At 44.6% G+C, this 16919-nt stretch overlaps 1 protein-coding gene across 2 annotated transcripts in view; it reads left to right on the top strand.

Moving 5' to 3' along the window:
• SLC23A2 (solute carrier family 23 member 2) overlaps window positions 1-16919 on the top strand; it is a 319310-nt gene that overhangs the window by 213189 nt on the left and 89202 nt on the right. For both annotated transcript variants that reach the window (XM_063932053.1, XM_063932054.1), the window contains one exon: window positions 8820-8936. In XM_063932053.1, the coding sequence (XP_063788123.1) occupies window positions 8820-8936 (117 nt within the window). The remainder of the gene's footprint in view (window positions 1-8819; window positions 8937-16919) is intronic.

Below are 16919 nucleotides of genomic sequence, written 5' to 3'. Positions count from 1 at the left end.
TGCCATTACCAATTCCAGACGCTGCCGTTTGGACTGTCCACGGCACCGAGGGTATTTACCAAGGTTATGGCGGAAATGATGATACTCCTTCGAAAAAAGGGAGTTTTAATTATCCCGTACTTGGACGATCTCCTAATAAAAGCGAGGTCCAAGGAACAGTTGTTGGTGGGAGTAGCACTATCTCAGGTGGTGCTGCACCAGCACGGCTGGATTCTGAATATCCCAAAGTCACAGCTGGTTCCGACGACACGACTACTGTTCCTGGGTATGATTCTGGATACAGTCCAGAAAAAAGTGTTTCTCCCGGAGGGGAAAGCCAGGGAGTTGTCATCTCTAGTCAGAGACCTCCTGAAACCAAAACAGGTATCAGTGCATCGCTGCACGCGGGTCCTGGGAAAGATGGTGGCTTCTTACGAAGCAATTCCCTTCGGCAGGTTCCATGCCAGAATCTTTCAGTGGGACCTGTTGGACCAGTGGTCCGGATCGCATCTTCAGATGCATCGCTTGATAACCCTGTCTCCAAGAACCAGGATGTCGCTACTGTGGTGGCTGCAGAGTGCCCATCTTCTAGAGGGCCGCAGGTTCGGCATACAGGACTGGGTCCTGGTGACCACGGATGCCAGCCTTCGAGGCTGGGGGGCAGTCACACAGGGAAGAAACTTCCAAGGACTATGGTCGAGTCAGGAGACTTCCCTTCACATAAATATTCTGGAACTAAGGGCCATCTACAATGCCCTAAGTCAAGCAAAATCCCTGCTCCTACACCAGCCGGTGCTGATCCAGTCAGACAACATCACGGCAGTCGCCCATGTAAATCGACAGGGCGGCACAAGAAGCAGGATGGCGATGGCGGAAGCCACAAGAATTCTCCGATGGGCGGAGAATCATGTACTAGCACTGTCAGCAGTGTTCATTCCGGGAGTGGACAACTGGGAAGCAGACTTCCTCAGCAGACACGACCTCCACCCGGGAGAGTGGGGACTTCATCCAGAAGTCTTCCAGATGCTGGTAAACCGTTGGGAAAAACCACAGGTGGACATGATGGCGTCCCGCCTCAACAAAAAGTTAAAAAGATATTGCGCCAGGTCAAGGGACCCTCAGGCGATAACTGTGGACGCTCTAGTGACACTGTGGGTGTACCAGTCGGTTTATGTGTTCCCTCCTCTGCCTCTCATACCAAAGGTATTGAGAATAATAAGAAAGCGAGGAGTAAACACCATTCTCGTGGTTCCGGATTGGCCAAGACGAGCGTGGTACCCGGAACTTCAAGAGATGCTCTCAGAGGACCCGTGGCCTCTACCGCTCAGACAGGACCTGCTACAACAGGGGCCCTGTCTGTTCCAAGACTTACCGCGGCTGCGTTTGACGGCATGGCGGTTGAACACCGGATCCTAAAGGAAAAGGGTATTCCGGAAGACGTCATTCCTACGCTTATTAAGGCCAGGAAAGATGTTACGGCAAAGCATTATCACCGCATATGGCGGAAATATGTTGCATGGTGCGAGGCCAAAAAGGCCCCAACAGAGGAATTTCAACTAGGTCGATTTCTGCATTTCCTGCAAGCAGGAGTGAATATGGGCCTAAAACTAGGCTCCATTAAAGTACAGATCTCGGCTCTGTCGATTTTCTTTCAAAAAGAACTAGCTTCAGTACCTGAAGTTCAGACATTTGTGAAAGGAGTGCTGCATATTCAGCCCCCATTTGTGCCTCCTGTGGCACCTTGGGATCTCAACGTGATGTTGAGTTTCTTAAAATCACATTGGTTTGAGCCACTAAAAACCGTGGATCTGAAATATCTCACGTGGAAAGTGGTCATGTTATTGGCCTTGGCTTCAGCCAGGCGAGTGTCAGAATTGGCGGCTTTATCATGTAAAAGCCCTTATCTGATTTTCCATATGGATAGGGCAGAATTGAGGACTCGTCCCCAGTTTCTCCCTAAGGTGGTGTCAGCGTTTCACCTGAACCAGCCTATTGTGGTGCCTGCGGCTACTAAGGATTTGGAGGACTCCAAGTTGCTAGACGTTGTCAGGGCCCTGAAAATATATGTTTCCAGGACGGTTGGAGTCAGAAAATCTGACTCGCTGTTTATCCTGTATGCACCCAACAAGCTGGGTGCTCCTGCTTCTAAGCAGTCTATTGCTCGCTGGATTTGTAGTACAATTCAGCTTGCACATTCTGTGGCAGGCATGCCACAGCCAAAATCTGTAAATGCCCATTCCACAAGGAAGGTGGGCTCATCTTGGGCGGCTGCCCGAGGCGTCTCGGCTTTACAACTTTGCCGAGCAGCTACTTGGTCAGGGGCAAACACATTTGCAAAATTCTACAAATTTGATACCCTGGCTGAGGAGGACCTGGAGTTCTCTCATTCGGTGCTACAGAGTCATCCGCACTCTCCCGCCCGTTTGGGAGCTTTGGTATAATCCCCATGGTCCTTACGGAGTTCCCAGCATCCACTAGGACGTTAGAGAAAATAAGAATTTACTCACCGGTAATTCTATTTCTCGTAGTCCGTAGTGGATGCTGGGCGCCCATCCCAAGTGCGGATTGTCTGCAATACTTGTAAATAGTTATTGTTAACTAAAGGGTTATTGTTGAGCCATCTGTTGAGAGGCTCAGTTGTTTTCATACTGTCAAACTGGATATAGTATCACGAGTTGTACGGTGTGATTGGTGTGGCTGGTAAGAGTCTTACCCGGGATTCTAAATCCTTCCTTATTATGTCTGCTCGTCCGGGCACGGTGTCCTAACTGAGGCTTGGAGGAGGGTCATAGTGGGAGGAGCCAGTGCACACCAGGTAGTCCTAAATCTTTCTAGAGTGCCCAGCCTCCTTCGGAGCCCGCTATTCCCCATGGTCCTTACGGAGTTCCCAGCATCCACTACGGACTACGAGAAATAGAATTACCGGTGAGTAAATTCTTATTTTTGGAAGAAGAGGAGTCTGCTACAGGCTCAGGGGTCAGACTATTAATTGACTCCTTACGTTAGATTCTTAACCTTCAAGATGCAACTGTGGCAGAGAGTTCGACTTCATTCTTTAAACGACAGAAAAAAAAGTCACTCTATTTCCTTCATACTCACATTTTGGTCTTTTTTTAAAGGAGGCATGGCTTCATCCGGACTCTAGATTTCAGGTTCCTAAAAAGTTAAGATATTTATATCAGTTTGCTGAAGATGAGACAAAGTCTTGGGAAAACCCTCCTAGGGTAGATGTCCCAACTACACATTTGGCAAAGGCAACGGTCATTCCGTCGGTACAGTCCGTATCTTTGAAGGATGCTATGAATAGAAAGACCGAAGCAGTTCTTAAATCCATATTTACTTTCTCAGGAATTTCACTTAGACCTATGTGCTTGGGTCCTTAGGGTGGTTGATGACTGGTTAGCACGAGTGGTATCCGGTATGCAGTCTGGCGAACCATCCGAGGCATTTCAACTAGCAGAACAGATCTCAGAAGTGCTCTCATATGTCAGGGAGGCCTTACTGGATTTTGCCTCATTACAATCACGAGTCTCTGCACTAGCAGTTACAGCAAGGAGATCTCTATGGCTTCGTGTTTGGAATGCTGACGTTGATTCCAAGCATACCTTAACGGCAGTTCCCTTTGAGGGGGAATTTTTATTTGGTCCGGAACGAACCAAGATTATTTAAACTACCACAGGAAGCAAGAGTCCCTTTCTTCCTGTTGCCACTCAAAAATCAAAACCAACTCTGTTTCGATCCTTTCGTACCCAGGGCAGAGGAAGTTTTCAGTCCTTTTGGAGCTTCTCATGGTTCCCACACAAAGGAACCTCCCGAGGTAGAGGAACTCCGGGAACCCATAGACTTTCTGTCAAGCCCACCAATTAATCCTACTGCATGACGGTTCGGGGCTCACGGACGGTTCACTAGTGGTTGGGGCCAGGTTACTTCAATTCAGGGAAATTTGGCTTCAGTCGAATCCAGACCATTGGGTGAATGGAATTCTTTCCAGAGGTTATATTCTGGATCTAGAGGAACATCCTCCCAACAGGTTCTTTGTAAACCCCCCCCCCCCCCCCTTCCTTCAGATCCTTCCAGACGCCAGGCCCTACTTCAGTCCATTTCCTCGCTTTTAGAAAATGGTGTAGTTATCCCAGTTCCAAGACACCAAGAGGAGCAGGGGTTTTACCCCTATCTTTTTTTTTTTTGTAAACAAGCCGGACGGTTCTTTTCGTCCAATCCTCAATCTGAAGTGTTTAAATCCGTACCTTTTGGTGGAGAAATTCAAAATGGAGTCCATTCGCTAAATCAAAACATCGATGGAACAGGGGTAATTCTTGGCATCTATCGACATAAAGGATCTATACCTCCATGTCCCCATTTGGAAAGGTCACCAACACCTGCTGCGGTTTGCAGTAGGTCCTTGGCATTTCCAATTCCAGGCACTTACATTCGGCCTCTCCACGGTGCCCTGAGTGTTCACAAAGATCATGGCTCAATTGGTTGCGAAACTGAGATGTCAGGAGGTAAACATCACTCCATACTTGGATGACCTGTTACTGAAGGCTCCGTCTCCATTACTACTTCAACAGCATTTACAAGTCATGGTGGACACTTCAGTACTTCGGCTGGATAGTGAATCTTCCCATATCATCTCTTCTCCCTTCTCAAAAGATGATCTTCCTGGGTCTCCTGTTCAACATCAAAACACAACGGGTTTACCTACCCTGGGACAAAGTTCAGGATCTCCGGTCCAGGATACGTCCTCTGTTAGTTACCCCATGTCTCCATCCTCAGATGGATGCAGGTATTAGGCAAGATGGTGGCGGCATTCGAGGCAGTACCATACGCCAGTTTCCATGCTCGCCCTCTTCAGGCTCAGATTCTCAGATGTTGGTCAAGAGCGGAACTGAATTTGGAAGTGCAGCTCCTTCGCCTGTCAATCCAGACTCAACAATCCCTTCTTTGGTGGCTTCATAGCCCCAATCTATCCAGGGGTGCTCCCTTCACCATTTCGTCATGTATGGCGGTTACCACGGATGCGAGCCTCATGGGTTGGGGAGCGGTGTTCCAGTCTCATCATTTCCAGGGTCTCTGGAGCAGTCAAAAGTCGTCTCTTCAGGTCAGTATCCTCAAATTAAGAGCGATCTGATATGCACGGATTCAAATGCAGCTCTTTGCCCTGTTCGCGTTCAATCAGACAACACCACCGCAGTGGCATATATCAACAAACAGGGCGGAACACGGAGTTGGAGAGCCATGAAGGAAGTGTCTCATATCCTTCAGTGGCCGGAGACTTTGATTCCGGCCATCTCGGCAGTTCACATCCCAGGGGTGGACAACTGAGAAGCAGATTTTCTTAGCCGACACACAGTTCATCCGTGAGAGTGGGAACTTAATCAAGAAGTGTTTCTAACACTTGTGTCCCGGTGGGGGAATCCACACACCGACCTCATGGCATCTCATCTCATCAGAAAACTGCCTCGGTACGGGTCACGATCCTAAGTTCCTCAAGCAATTCTGGTAGATGCCATAACAGCAGAAAAACGTGTGACTAAGTAAAGGAATAGGTGCTATTAGCCACCAAATGTTGCTGGTGTTCTTATCACACAAGAAGTGATACTATATTTCCGGTACCACAATTTTATTAAAACATAAAGTGCATATGCAAAACACTTATTTCATACAAAAACAAACATTCAACATATTAAAAAGAATATCACCGTAAGTTCTTAAAGTGTCAGTGCAGGGTTTGGATATGCAAAGTATCTCACCATTAACAAGGTCCTCCCTCGGCTGGACTGTTTAGATGAGGGAGGGGGTCTTCAACGATGCGCTGGTGCGTGTATCTTTAATGATGTTGAGTGTACACACTAGACTAGATAGTTAAAGATACTGCTGAGAATGGCCCTTCTGAGCGATATCCTTTACTTTCTCCTCTTGTGTGTATGGGGCTTAAGAAACTTCTGAATGTGTAACATGTACAATAAGGCATGATACAGGAGTAATTTTGGATACAAGCTTGAAGTCTGAATTCAGTGGACACAATATCGATACACTTACTACATTTAAAGAGAAATTTGAAGTGCTCTATATTGCAATCCAGGTGATGAATCTGTACTTAAGAGATATAAGAAAATGATTGCATTAATATCTGACCCTATATTACCCCACCTAAAAGCCCATTACAATTTACTTGACTTTAAAACAACATAGATATAATAACAATATCGATAAGCCCTGTTATAAATATATAGCGTTGATATAAGAAAATAAACAGATGACACAGTTTGTTTTTAATAAATTCTTCCTTAGTGACCTGATTTTCCTTTTCTTCAAAACTTTTTTCACTTTCCTTTTTCCATCATAATTTTAATTTTTCACTCTTAATAACCTTAATATAAAGTAAGGTAATTAAAATATGTTGTAGCAATGGCAATGACAGCATAATATATGTGCAGTTTGGATATGAAAACCTTTTAAATGAATTCTAAATAAACAGTGATTTTATGTATAAACAGCTTTTTGCTATTAAGGGAAAGAAAGTGCATCCAACCCAGAACTGATTCCTTTGCTTGGTATTATCTGTAGATTTGAATCAGTGGGTAGCACCCAGTTCTAACTTGTGTTTAAAGGGGGAAGCGGTCACCATACCGCTATTTGGGATCCCGCCCACTGGCTTTTCATACCGATCCCTTTAAAGGATCCTTTTGACACTTTGAATTTTGAAAAATATTGGACAATAAACCGTTTCACAATAAGTGCATTAAACTAGACTGTATCTCTAGTGCGGGATTTCTTTTCTATTTTGATAACAAATGTTGAAACCCTGTGTAGTAGAATGCAATATTGTAATATGCTGACCCAGGGGAAGCATGAATAACCAATAAGACTGTGACTGCTATAAGCAAACCGTGTATAAATCTTTATGCATTTCTTGGCCTCTAGTTTCAGCTAGATAGTATTAGCTCACTACTGTGTCTCTTGTATAGTGTCTGTAATTACCCACAGGTTATTTTAATTAATTGTGTGTCTAATTCCTTCTGTATTCCGTTAATTAATTAGAACAATGTGGGTTCTACTGCTATTGTTTGTCAGTTGAGAAGCCCACCAGCAAAACGCACATCTTAGTAGTGACAAGCGCAAATTACAGTGGGCGTCTGGCACCGCAACAAACAATTGCATGATGTACCCCATCTAAAGTGATGGGGTACATCACCACTGCAGGGCGCTATGAAACATTTGTATCGCCCCTTATGTGTGATACTGCAAATGACTTAAATTTGTCACCATAACTCAATTTACGCAGAGGTATTATATTACTCTAGTATGTGATTACTAGGTAATACTACATAGATTTTACCTTTATTATTACAGGTTGAGTATCCCATATCCAAATATTCCGAAATATGGAATATTCCGAAATACGGACTTTTTTGAGTGAGAGTGACATAGTGAAACCTTTGTTTTCTGATGGCTCAATGTACACAAACTTTGTTTAATACACAGTTATTAAAAATATTGTATTAAATGACCTTCAGGCTGTGTGTATAAGGTATATATGAAACATAAATGAATTGTGTGAATATAGACACACTTTGTTTATTGCACAAAGTTATAAAAATATTGGCTAAAATTACCTTCAGGCTGTGTGTATAAGGTGTATATGAAACATAAATGCATTCTGTGCTTAGATTTAGGTCCCATCACCATGATATCACATTATGGTATACAATTATTCCAAAATACGGAAAAATCCCATATCCAAAATACCTCTGGTCCCAAGCATTTTGGATAAGGGATACTCAACCTGTATTGTGCTGCCCCATACGTGTTGATTTTTTTTTCTTCTTGTGATGTTATAGTTGGTGTATGCCAAAACAGACTATCAAGGGTGATTACCCCACATGTATGAATATTGTTTCATATTTCACCACAGGTTATTGACCATTCTGTCACAAGATTTCTGGATAGTTGTCCCACTGTACGCTATCTCTTGTAAAGGTTTCTGCAGAGCGTAGGGAGCACAGGAAAGCTGATTTCTTGTTTTACAGTGCAGTAGGCCTTCTGCACACGTTTAATTATCCCTAATGTGGCCCTCCCTTCTCCCTGATTACAACTGGGTCTTTGGCCCTCATTCCGAGTCGTTCGCTCGGTATTTTTCATCGCATCGCAATGAAAATCCGCTTAGTACGCATGCGCAATATTCGCACTGCGACTGCGCCAAGTAATTTAACAATGAAGATAGTATTTTTACTCACGGCTTTTTCATCGCTCCGGCGATCGTAATGTGATTGACAGGAAATGGGTGTTACTGGGCGGAAACACGGCGTTTTATGGGCGTGTGGCTGAAAACGCTACCGTTTCCGGAAAAAACGCAGGAGTGGCCGGAGAAACGGGGGAGTGGTTGGGCGAACGCTGGGTGTGTTTGTGACGTCAAACCAGGAACGACAAGCACTGAACTGATCGCACAGGCAGAGTAAGTGTGGAGCTACTCTAAAACTGCTAAGTAGTTTGTGATCGCAATATTGCGAATACATCGGTCGCAATTTTAAGATGCTAAGATACACTCCCAGTAGGCGGCGGCTTAGCGTGTGTAACTCTGCTAAATTCGCCTTGCGACCGATCAACTCGGAATGAGGGCCTTTGTCCACTAATGTGACATGCATTTCCACAGTTGTGAGCTGGTCTGTTACTGATATGCAGTAAGAGACAAGATATCAGCAGGTACTCGTACAAAAAAGTATATTTTTAATTTGTTTCCCAACCGTTCTGGTAAAGTCCATGAACCTCCGGTAGACTGTTGTAACAGTAGTGCCATGTGGAGACCTGATGCATCTCTCCTCTCTTCTCCCATGCAGAGCTCTTTGGCAGAGACCCTGGACAGCACTGGAAGTCTAGACCAGCATCGAATGGACATGATTTATACTGTGGAAGATGTGCCTCCTTGGTATCTCTGCATCTTCCTGGGGTTACAGGTATGGAGCCAAGTCTGGCAGCCAGAAGAAACTTTTTAAGACCTAGAAAAGATTTGTATTGTATGTTATACTGTATATGCAAACACATACACAGAAAGCTTAGGACAAAGGAAAAAAATCTGTATTTGGCTTTTGCTTGTTTCATTTAGAGCACCATGCCTTTAATTAACTGAAACCTATTTAAAAAACAAAACAAAAAACACATTCTCTTCCTCTGAATTGGTATGCAGAGCTCCCCTCCGTAGCTATGGGGGAGGTATATCACACCACCTACAGAAGGAGACATTACCCATAGCAACCTACCCACTTCTACCTATCAGTTTATAGAATGGCTTTGATAAATGCTAGCTGTTTGGTTGCTATAGGCAACCTTCCCATTCTTTAGAAGGCTTGTTACATCTCCCCTTATATGAGGGGGTGCCTATGACATTTCTAATGAAGAGCACCAGTGGTATTGGTTGTTTATTGGAGCTGTGTGGTAATGGGTTTCAAGAGAAGAGATTCCTTATCTGTTCATACAGGTGCAATCTTTATGATAAGTGCATTTAATGCATCTCTAAATAGATTGCATGCAGCATACAGACTGCTTTTATTTAAAGAATGTCCTTGATACGTTCATCTAGTACAGGAAAGCTATATAGGTTACGTTTTACAGATATAATTGTAACGGGTAAGGGAACAGTAAATGGGGGTACACACGGAGAGATCAGTGCTTAAAATCTAAGCAATCTGACTAGATTGCTTAGAAGTTAAGCACAGATCTCTCTGTGTGTAAGCCCCACAGCGATAGCCGTGCGTCGCTTATGCCGGTGCTAGATTGGCCTGCATGCAGGCACAGCCTAGCACATCGCTCATTTCACCTGGTGGGTGAAATGAGTGCCCCACCCCTCATACCCCCCACCCCCTCGCTCAGCACACATCGCACTTTTTGCTGAGCTGGGGAGAGATGTATGCTGAGCGGTCTGTGATAGATCGCTCAGCACACATCTCCCCTGTGTGTACTGGCCTTTACATTTCTGTTGAGATTACATTAAAATAATGTTGATATATGTACTGTACGTCTGCAAGGTTTACTTTAACATTGTTTGGGTGAGGAATGTTGATGCACAGATTAGCATTTATTAAGTAGATATTACAAATATATTTGTGCAGTGGGTGCCAGTAGTTTGAGGCAGTACGGTTTAGTATTGTAGGGGTGCAATGTTGTTAGGGTAGTACTGGAGTATAGATTAGTTGTAAGCATTTTGGTTGGTAGCATAAAGTATTAGTATTGTGTGAGGTGGCAGTGTGGCATTGGCCAACAGCCTCTTTTCTTGCCATAATTTTATGCTGCATGTAGGGGAGATGACACATCTTCGGGGTTGAGTGGAAAGGGTGATATATACAGTGCTGCAAGGTGGCTGTGTCTGTGAGCTGGTAATATGGAGCTAGTGGTGTAGGCAGAGCACAGGGTGTCTGCTGGAGGTATGTGGAGCAGTGAGTGGCTAATATGACAGCCTGGGCGTAATGGGTATGTTTTAGTGACCAGTAGCTAGAATGGGATCAGTACGTATTACCGCCGGACGGAATCCCCGCAGTCGGAATACTGACATCGGGATCCCGACCAGCACAATCCCGACAGGGGGGTGAGCGCAACGCAGCCCCTTGCGGGCTCGCTGCGGGCATGGTGCCTCGCTATGCAAGGCACACTAATTTATTCTCCCTCTATGGGTGTTGTGGACACCCACAGAGGGAGAATATGTCGGGATTGTGCTGGTCGGGATCCCGGTGTCGGTATTCCGACCGCCGGGATTCTGTCCGGCAAGATCTTGGCCACATACCGCTAGAACAGCAGACAGTAGGTTCTCTGAAGGCCATTATCAGTGGAGAGCTGTGGGGATTGAGAATGGTTGAGAAGTTATTCGCATAGCTGTTTCCTATGACTGTTTCTCTAATGGAACCGTTTGAAAGCCATATGTCTATGGCAGAGTTGCCCAAATTTCACCATGCTTCAGTCCAGATGGTCAAATCAAATTGACTGAGGTACTAATTAAGTCACCTGTGCTAAAGCATGGATATTCTTGAAACCTGCACTGTAAAGGGGGAGTTTTGAAAACTCTGGTCTATGGTGAATATGCTCAAGACCAGGTTAAAGTGTAAATGAGTCCTAAGAATGCTAACTTTTCATTTTAAAATTGAGTCAGAGAGAAGATTGTATTTTAGGTCTTTCTTTACTGTTGTGAAGCACAATACAGATGACAAAGGAGAGTTGGATGACCTTTCGTACATAGAAGGTGGCATTTGTGCTTTGCTGTTATCCGCTGTACACAATCAAACCCCTTTCACATCTCCAATGCTGGATCCCACCTGGGAATTGAAAACTGGTCCTTCCCGGGTGGGATCTGACATTGGAGCCGCAGCACTGGCTTCCCGACCTGGCAATATGCCGTGTCGGTTGCCATAGTGGCGGGGGCGGAGACGGCAGCGGAGGCCGCCTCTCTCTGTAGTAAACGGGTCTCGGGTCGCATCTATTGCGATGTGAAAGGGGTATCAGTGTTTACTTCCCTTAGAATGGCACCATTACAGTGCTACATCCGCATTCTCTGCAATACTTCACCCACAGACCCTGAAGCTCGTGCTTTGGATCAGCCCCATTGTGTGAAAAATTAGAATCTTTTAATTATTGTTCATATGCAACGTACAATGTTATTGTCCCAACATATAAATGCCTATTAATCTGTTTGTGAGGGGGAATATACAGAGTGCATCATGGGATTTGTACATGTGATAATAAGTTTAGAGAATTACTGTGTATACATTTGTGAGCACAGGGCTCTGGGAATAATGGGGCAGATGTATTAACCTGGAGAAGGGATAAGGAAGTGATAAACCAGTGATAAATGCACCAGCTAATCAGATCCAATATGTAAACTAACATTTAGGAGCCGATTGGCTGGTGCATTTATCACTGGTTTATGCCTCCGCCAGGTTAATACATCTACCCCAATGTGTGTAGCCAATGAGATGCTGAGTGTGTGCCACTTCTTCCTGTGCATCATGGGAAGTGTTCAGCGAGAGGTTATTTGGCCACATTGTAGTCACCTTTCTTTTATTATTATTTTTTTGTGTGTGTTTGTCAGTACTGGCTGTTCACCTGTTAACTGGTCACTGACCTCTAGTTACTTGTGTATGTGGAGAAAGTGGTAAATAGTGTGATGTTATCTTTGTAAGGACATCACCGTTTTCCCTCCATGTTAGTACCTGTTGTAAAGTACTCTCCTTTCATGTATTTTATAGAAACATTGCTGGCAGATAAGAACCACTTGGCCTGTCTAGTCTGGCCTTTTTTTTTTTTTTATCTTATTGTTACCTCAAATCCTATTACATCCTTAGTTCTTTGTAGGGCTATCCTTATGTCTGTCCCAAGCATGTTTAAATTGCTCTACTGTATTAGCCTATACCAACTCTGATGGGAGGCTATTCCACTTGTCCACCTCCCTTTCTGTGAACTAATTTCCTTCTGAGCTTACTGTCCAAGCCTGAAAGTCCAGTTACTGATGGTGCGGACTAAGGGCTTTTATGGAGCTACAGCATGGTGCTGCGAACTAAGAGAACAGCATCCTAACCTTCACTCTATTAAAGGGAATTTACATAGAAATACAGGTTTTCTGTTCACTGTTAAGCAACGTACACGCTCAGCGTGATATGTGCTGAGCGACGGGGGGGGGGGGGGAAGGGGCACAACTAATTTCACCCAGCGGTGAAATTGGCAATCTCGCTAGATTTGGCATGCAGGACCACGCGCCGCTGTCGCCAGCACCCTACACATAGAGAGGTCCGTGCTTAATTTCTAAGCAATCTAGTCAGATTGCTTAGAATTTAAGGGCCTAATTCAGAGTTGATCGCAGCAGCAAATTTGTTAGCAGTTGGACAAAATCATGTGGTTGATTCCGACTTGATCGTAGCTGTGCTAAATTTAGCACAATTACGATCAGGAGCACAGACATGCGGGGTGACGCCCAGCACAGGCTAGCCCGCCTCGCATGTCAGCCCCTGCCCCGTTGCAGAAGTGCAAAAGCATCGCACAGCGGCAATGCTTTTGCACTTCAGGAGTAGCTCCCGGCCAGTGCAGCTTTTGTGTGCTGGCCGGGAGCTACTCGTCGCTGCCAAGGTCACAGTGGCTGTGTGTGACGTCACGCAGCCGCTGTGGCCCACCCCCGCACGGTCCGGCCACGCCTGCATTGGCGGAACCGTTCCCACAAAACGTCGGCCAAACGCCGCCATGCCGCCCCCTCCCGCCCTGCGACCGCCTCTGCCTGTCAATCAGGCAGAGGCAATCGCTAGGCAACGATAGCCGTCTGCTGTCAGCCATGCGCCGGCACACGCACAGTTCTGACCTGATCGCTGCGCTGCGAAGAACGACATCCCATGTGCACTGCATGGGGGGAAGATATAACATGTTCAGATAGAGTTAGATTTGGGTGGGGTGTGTTCAAACTGAAATCTAAATTGCAGTGTAAAAATAAAGCATCCAGTATTTACCCTGCACAGAAACAAAATAACCCACCCAAATCTAACTCTCTCTGCACATGTTATATATCTGCCCCCCTGCAGTGCACATGGTTTTGCCCAACTGCTAACAAATTTGCTGCTGCGACCAACTCTGAATTACCCCCTAAGCACGGATCTCTCTGTGTGTACCCCCTTTTAGCAGACAAGGAGCATGACCTTGTATGACCCCCGAATCACCGGTCTTGGTTAGGGGGCTTTTACAGATCCCCCCAAGGCAAGTAAAGTTACTTAGAAGTAATTAAAAAAGAAATAATATATTTATTTAGCTTGCGCATGTACAAGCACATCTGAAACATGATTTTGCATTTCACAATAATCATAAAGTTAGGTACACCTATATTCACACCTCTACAATTATCGTGCCAATCACCAGTTATTGGCTGATCTGCCAGATACAAAGTATTTACATTCCAGGCGCTTGATACTGATCGCAAATAAAATTATCTTGTTTTTTGGGAAATATTCACAATACAGCTGCAGGGTGTAAATATGCCTGTGTCTGCATAAACAATCCTTATATACATAGGAGACCAAACTAAACGATAACACCTTGCGCAAGTAGCCAGATTATACACTGGGGTGGGTGAAAACACATAAAACAAGAATATATAGCATCAGTGATTTATTTTGTCCCAAAATCTGTACATATCAATTAGTTAACAAATGGTCTTCAATAAAAATATATAAAACCATATGACAATTATACTAAAAAGCTCCATTATAGAGCGAAACGCGTTAAGGACACCTGTTCAGTCGCACTTTGAAGGCGGACCCCACACTGAACAGGACAGCTTAATTGGAAATGTGAGCGGCACTGTATCCCTGGTAAACAGAGACGTAAGGTATTACCTAGCTGGCTCCTTCCACTACTGCACGGCCGCCCGCTAGCGCCCACACTCCTGTAGCACAAGACGGAGGAGTGAGGAAGCCGCTACCCATTGCTGGAAACTGGTTCTTGCAGCCGCGGCACGAACGAGTGAGATTACATCTGTGATACATTCCTTTAAACCTTTTCTCGTAACTAAGGAACGGTATTATCTCTATTGATTATTCCATCTACGTTTATTGGTTGAAGATCAGGACACACCTGATGTATTCAGAATACCCTATATATTTTTAAAACTTGTTACTTTTGCACAGCTACAATTTACTTGATCCACCTTCAGGTGGTTAATACGAATTGGTATAATACTTTTTGCTGAATGTGTATACATTGTTATATGGTTTTATATATTTTTATTAAAGACCATTTGTTAACTATTTTATAGGTACGGATTTTGGGATAAAATTAATCATTGATACTATATATTCTTGTTTTACGTGTTTTCACCCACCCCAGTGTATAATCTGGCTACTAGCACAGGGTGTTATAGCTTAATTTGATCTGCCAGATAATTGTGTGTGTTATGCTATTGGCTGGATCAGGAAGTCGCACCTTATGAGCATTTTAATATTTATGATGCCTGTCCCCCTCCCCCCCCCCCCTTCCCCCCAAAGGCGTTTTATTGTGCTCTTGATAATCCTGTGTTTTATCCAGTGATCTGTGCTGATATGCATACAAATATACGTAAATGTACTTAATTAAAAACTAAAATATATATTTTGTTTATTATTGTGTCATTCCATGTCAGATCATTTTGAAAAGGGGGTGTGTTACCAGCGCAGCACTATGTTTTATCCCCTGGTTCGAGAGCAGCCAGTATCTGCTGATTTGTCCATATTTAATGGTGTTTAGTTAGAGTGGGTTCGTGATTCCCGCGCTCACCTATGACTGTATTGAATTTATCTGTGTTTGCAAGAATGTACACAGGTGTGTCTGTAGTGTCTTTTATTAGAGACACATTGCTCTGATCATATACTGATAAATGGGTGTGGTTCATTAGGTCGACATGAGTTGGGTTGACCACGTTTGGTCGACATGATCACTAGGTCGATACGGTCATTAGATCGACATGGAAAAAGGTCTACATGAGGTTTTTTTTACTTTTTTTTTTTTGGTGTCGTTTTCTTCGAAAAGTGACGGGGAACCCCAATTAGTGCACCGTATCACCTCGCATGGCTCGCTGCGCTCGCCATACTTCGGGCACGGTGCCTCGCTCCCGTTCCCAATTGTAGTCCACTTGGATCGGTAAGTGTGAAAAAGGTCAAAGAATGAAAAGAATTGTGAAAAAAGCATGTCTACCTTTTTCCATGTCGACCTATTACATGTCGACATAACGACCACATCGACCTAGTGCTCATGCTGACCTAATGCATGTCGACCAAACGTGGTCGACCCAATGCATGTCGACCTAATGACCGCCATCCCAGATAAATGTACAGAAATGTAAACATGCAGTTACATACAGTGAGCCTGCGGTACAGGTCTCAACTAGTTTCCTTCAATAATGTCCAAAGTACATTTTAGTGATATACATGAAGAGAAAAAAAAAACAATTATAAGGTCTCCAATTCCATGGATGTCACACTGGTGCGTTCATTGTGCGGAATGGTTACCGTGTCGCCCAGAACGGCTGTGTGAGTGAGTTCCTTCGGTTTTATAGGGAGCAGGTCTTGCTGGGAGTTGTGTGTTAGAAAGCGGGCGTCCCGGTCCACCAGGTGCATCAACTTGCCCAAATCTTGTTCTCCGATGCTGTGTTCACCTCCTGATGAGTGTTGTAGTATGCGCCCACTGCATTCTCTAGCTTCATGCCACTGGTCCTGAGGGCATCGATGCTTGCTGGGGTTAACTTCCGCTCTCCCCCACTGGTTGCCACCCGCCAGACGCTGTCCAAACACTGGAAGTCGTATGCTCGCGAGAGCACCCTTTTACCGGCGTCCTTAGCAGCAGTGAGTCCAACCACTCAGCTCGCCAGCCAGCAAGAAAACTTCCATTGTTAAATGCTAGTGGATAATGTTGCTATGTCCAGCGTTGTTTAGCACTAGTATTGGTGGAGATGTGCAGTCCCTCCAACGTGTTTCAGCCTTCCGGCCTTTGTCAAGGATGTCATTACTGTCCAATGAGAGTCTCTTTATTAGGGGTTTTCTCCAATCAGTAGTGCTGGGCATTCCTTTGATGCATAATTGGCAGCTGTGCTGTAATTGTGATGGACAGGCTTAGTCATAGTATTTCGTCATCTCTTTGTAATGTTGTGTAACAGACGTTTTTACTCATATGGTATGGTGTATGCTTATGTCCTATGGCACTGCATGTAACTGCATATTTAAGTTCCTGTACATTTTTCTGTATGTGATCAGAGCAATGTATCTCTAATAAAAGAAACTACAGACACACCTGTGTACATTCTTGCAAGCACAGATTTGTTACAGCCATAGGGGAGTGCGTGTCAGACCACCCAGAAAAATGTCATTAGGACACTCGCCGACTCAGATTTTCCTGAAACTTTGCACACTTGATACTTCCACATAGCTACAAACACATGCAAAATCTTT

Source organism: Pseudophryne corroboree, chromosome 6, assembly GCF_028390025.1.
Source record: "Pseudophryne corroboree isolate aPseCor3 chromosome 6, aPseCor3.hap2, whole genome shotgun sequence".
Classification (NCBI taxonomy): domain Eukaryota; kingdom Metazoa; phylum Chordata; class Amphibia; order Anura; family Myobatrachidae; genus Pseudophryne; species Pseudophryne corroboree.
Note: the sequence above shows the minus strand (reverse complement) of the source record. Positions and strands in the feature narration are given on the sequence as shown.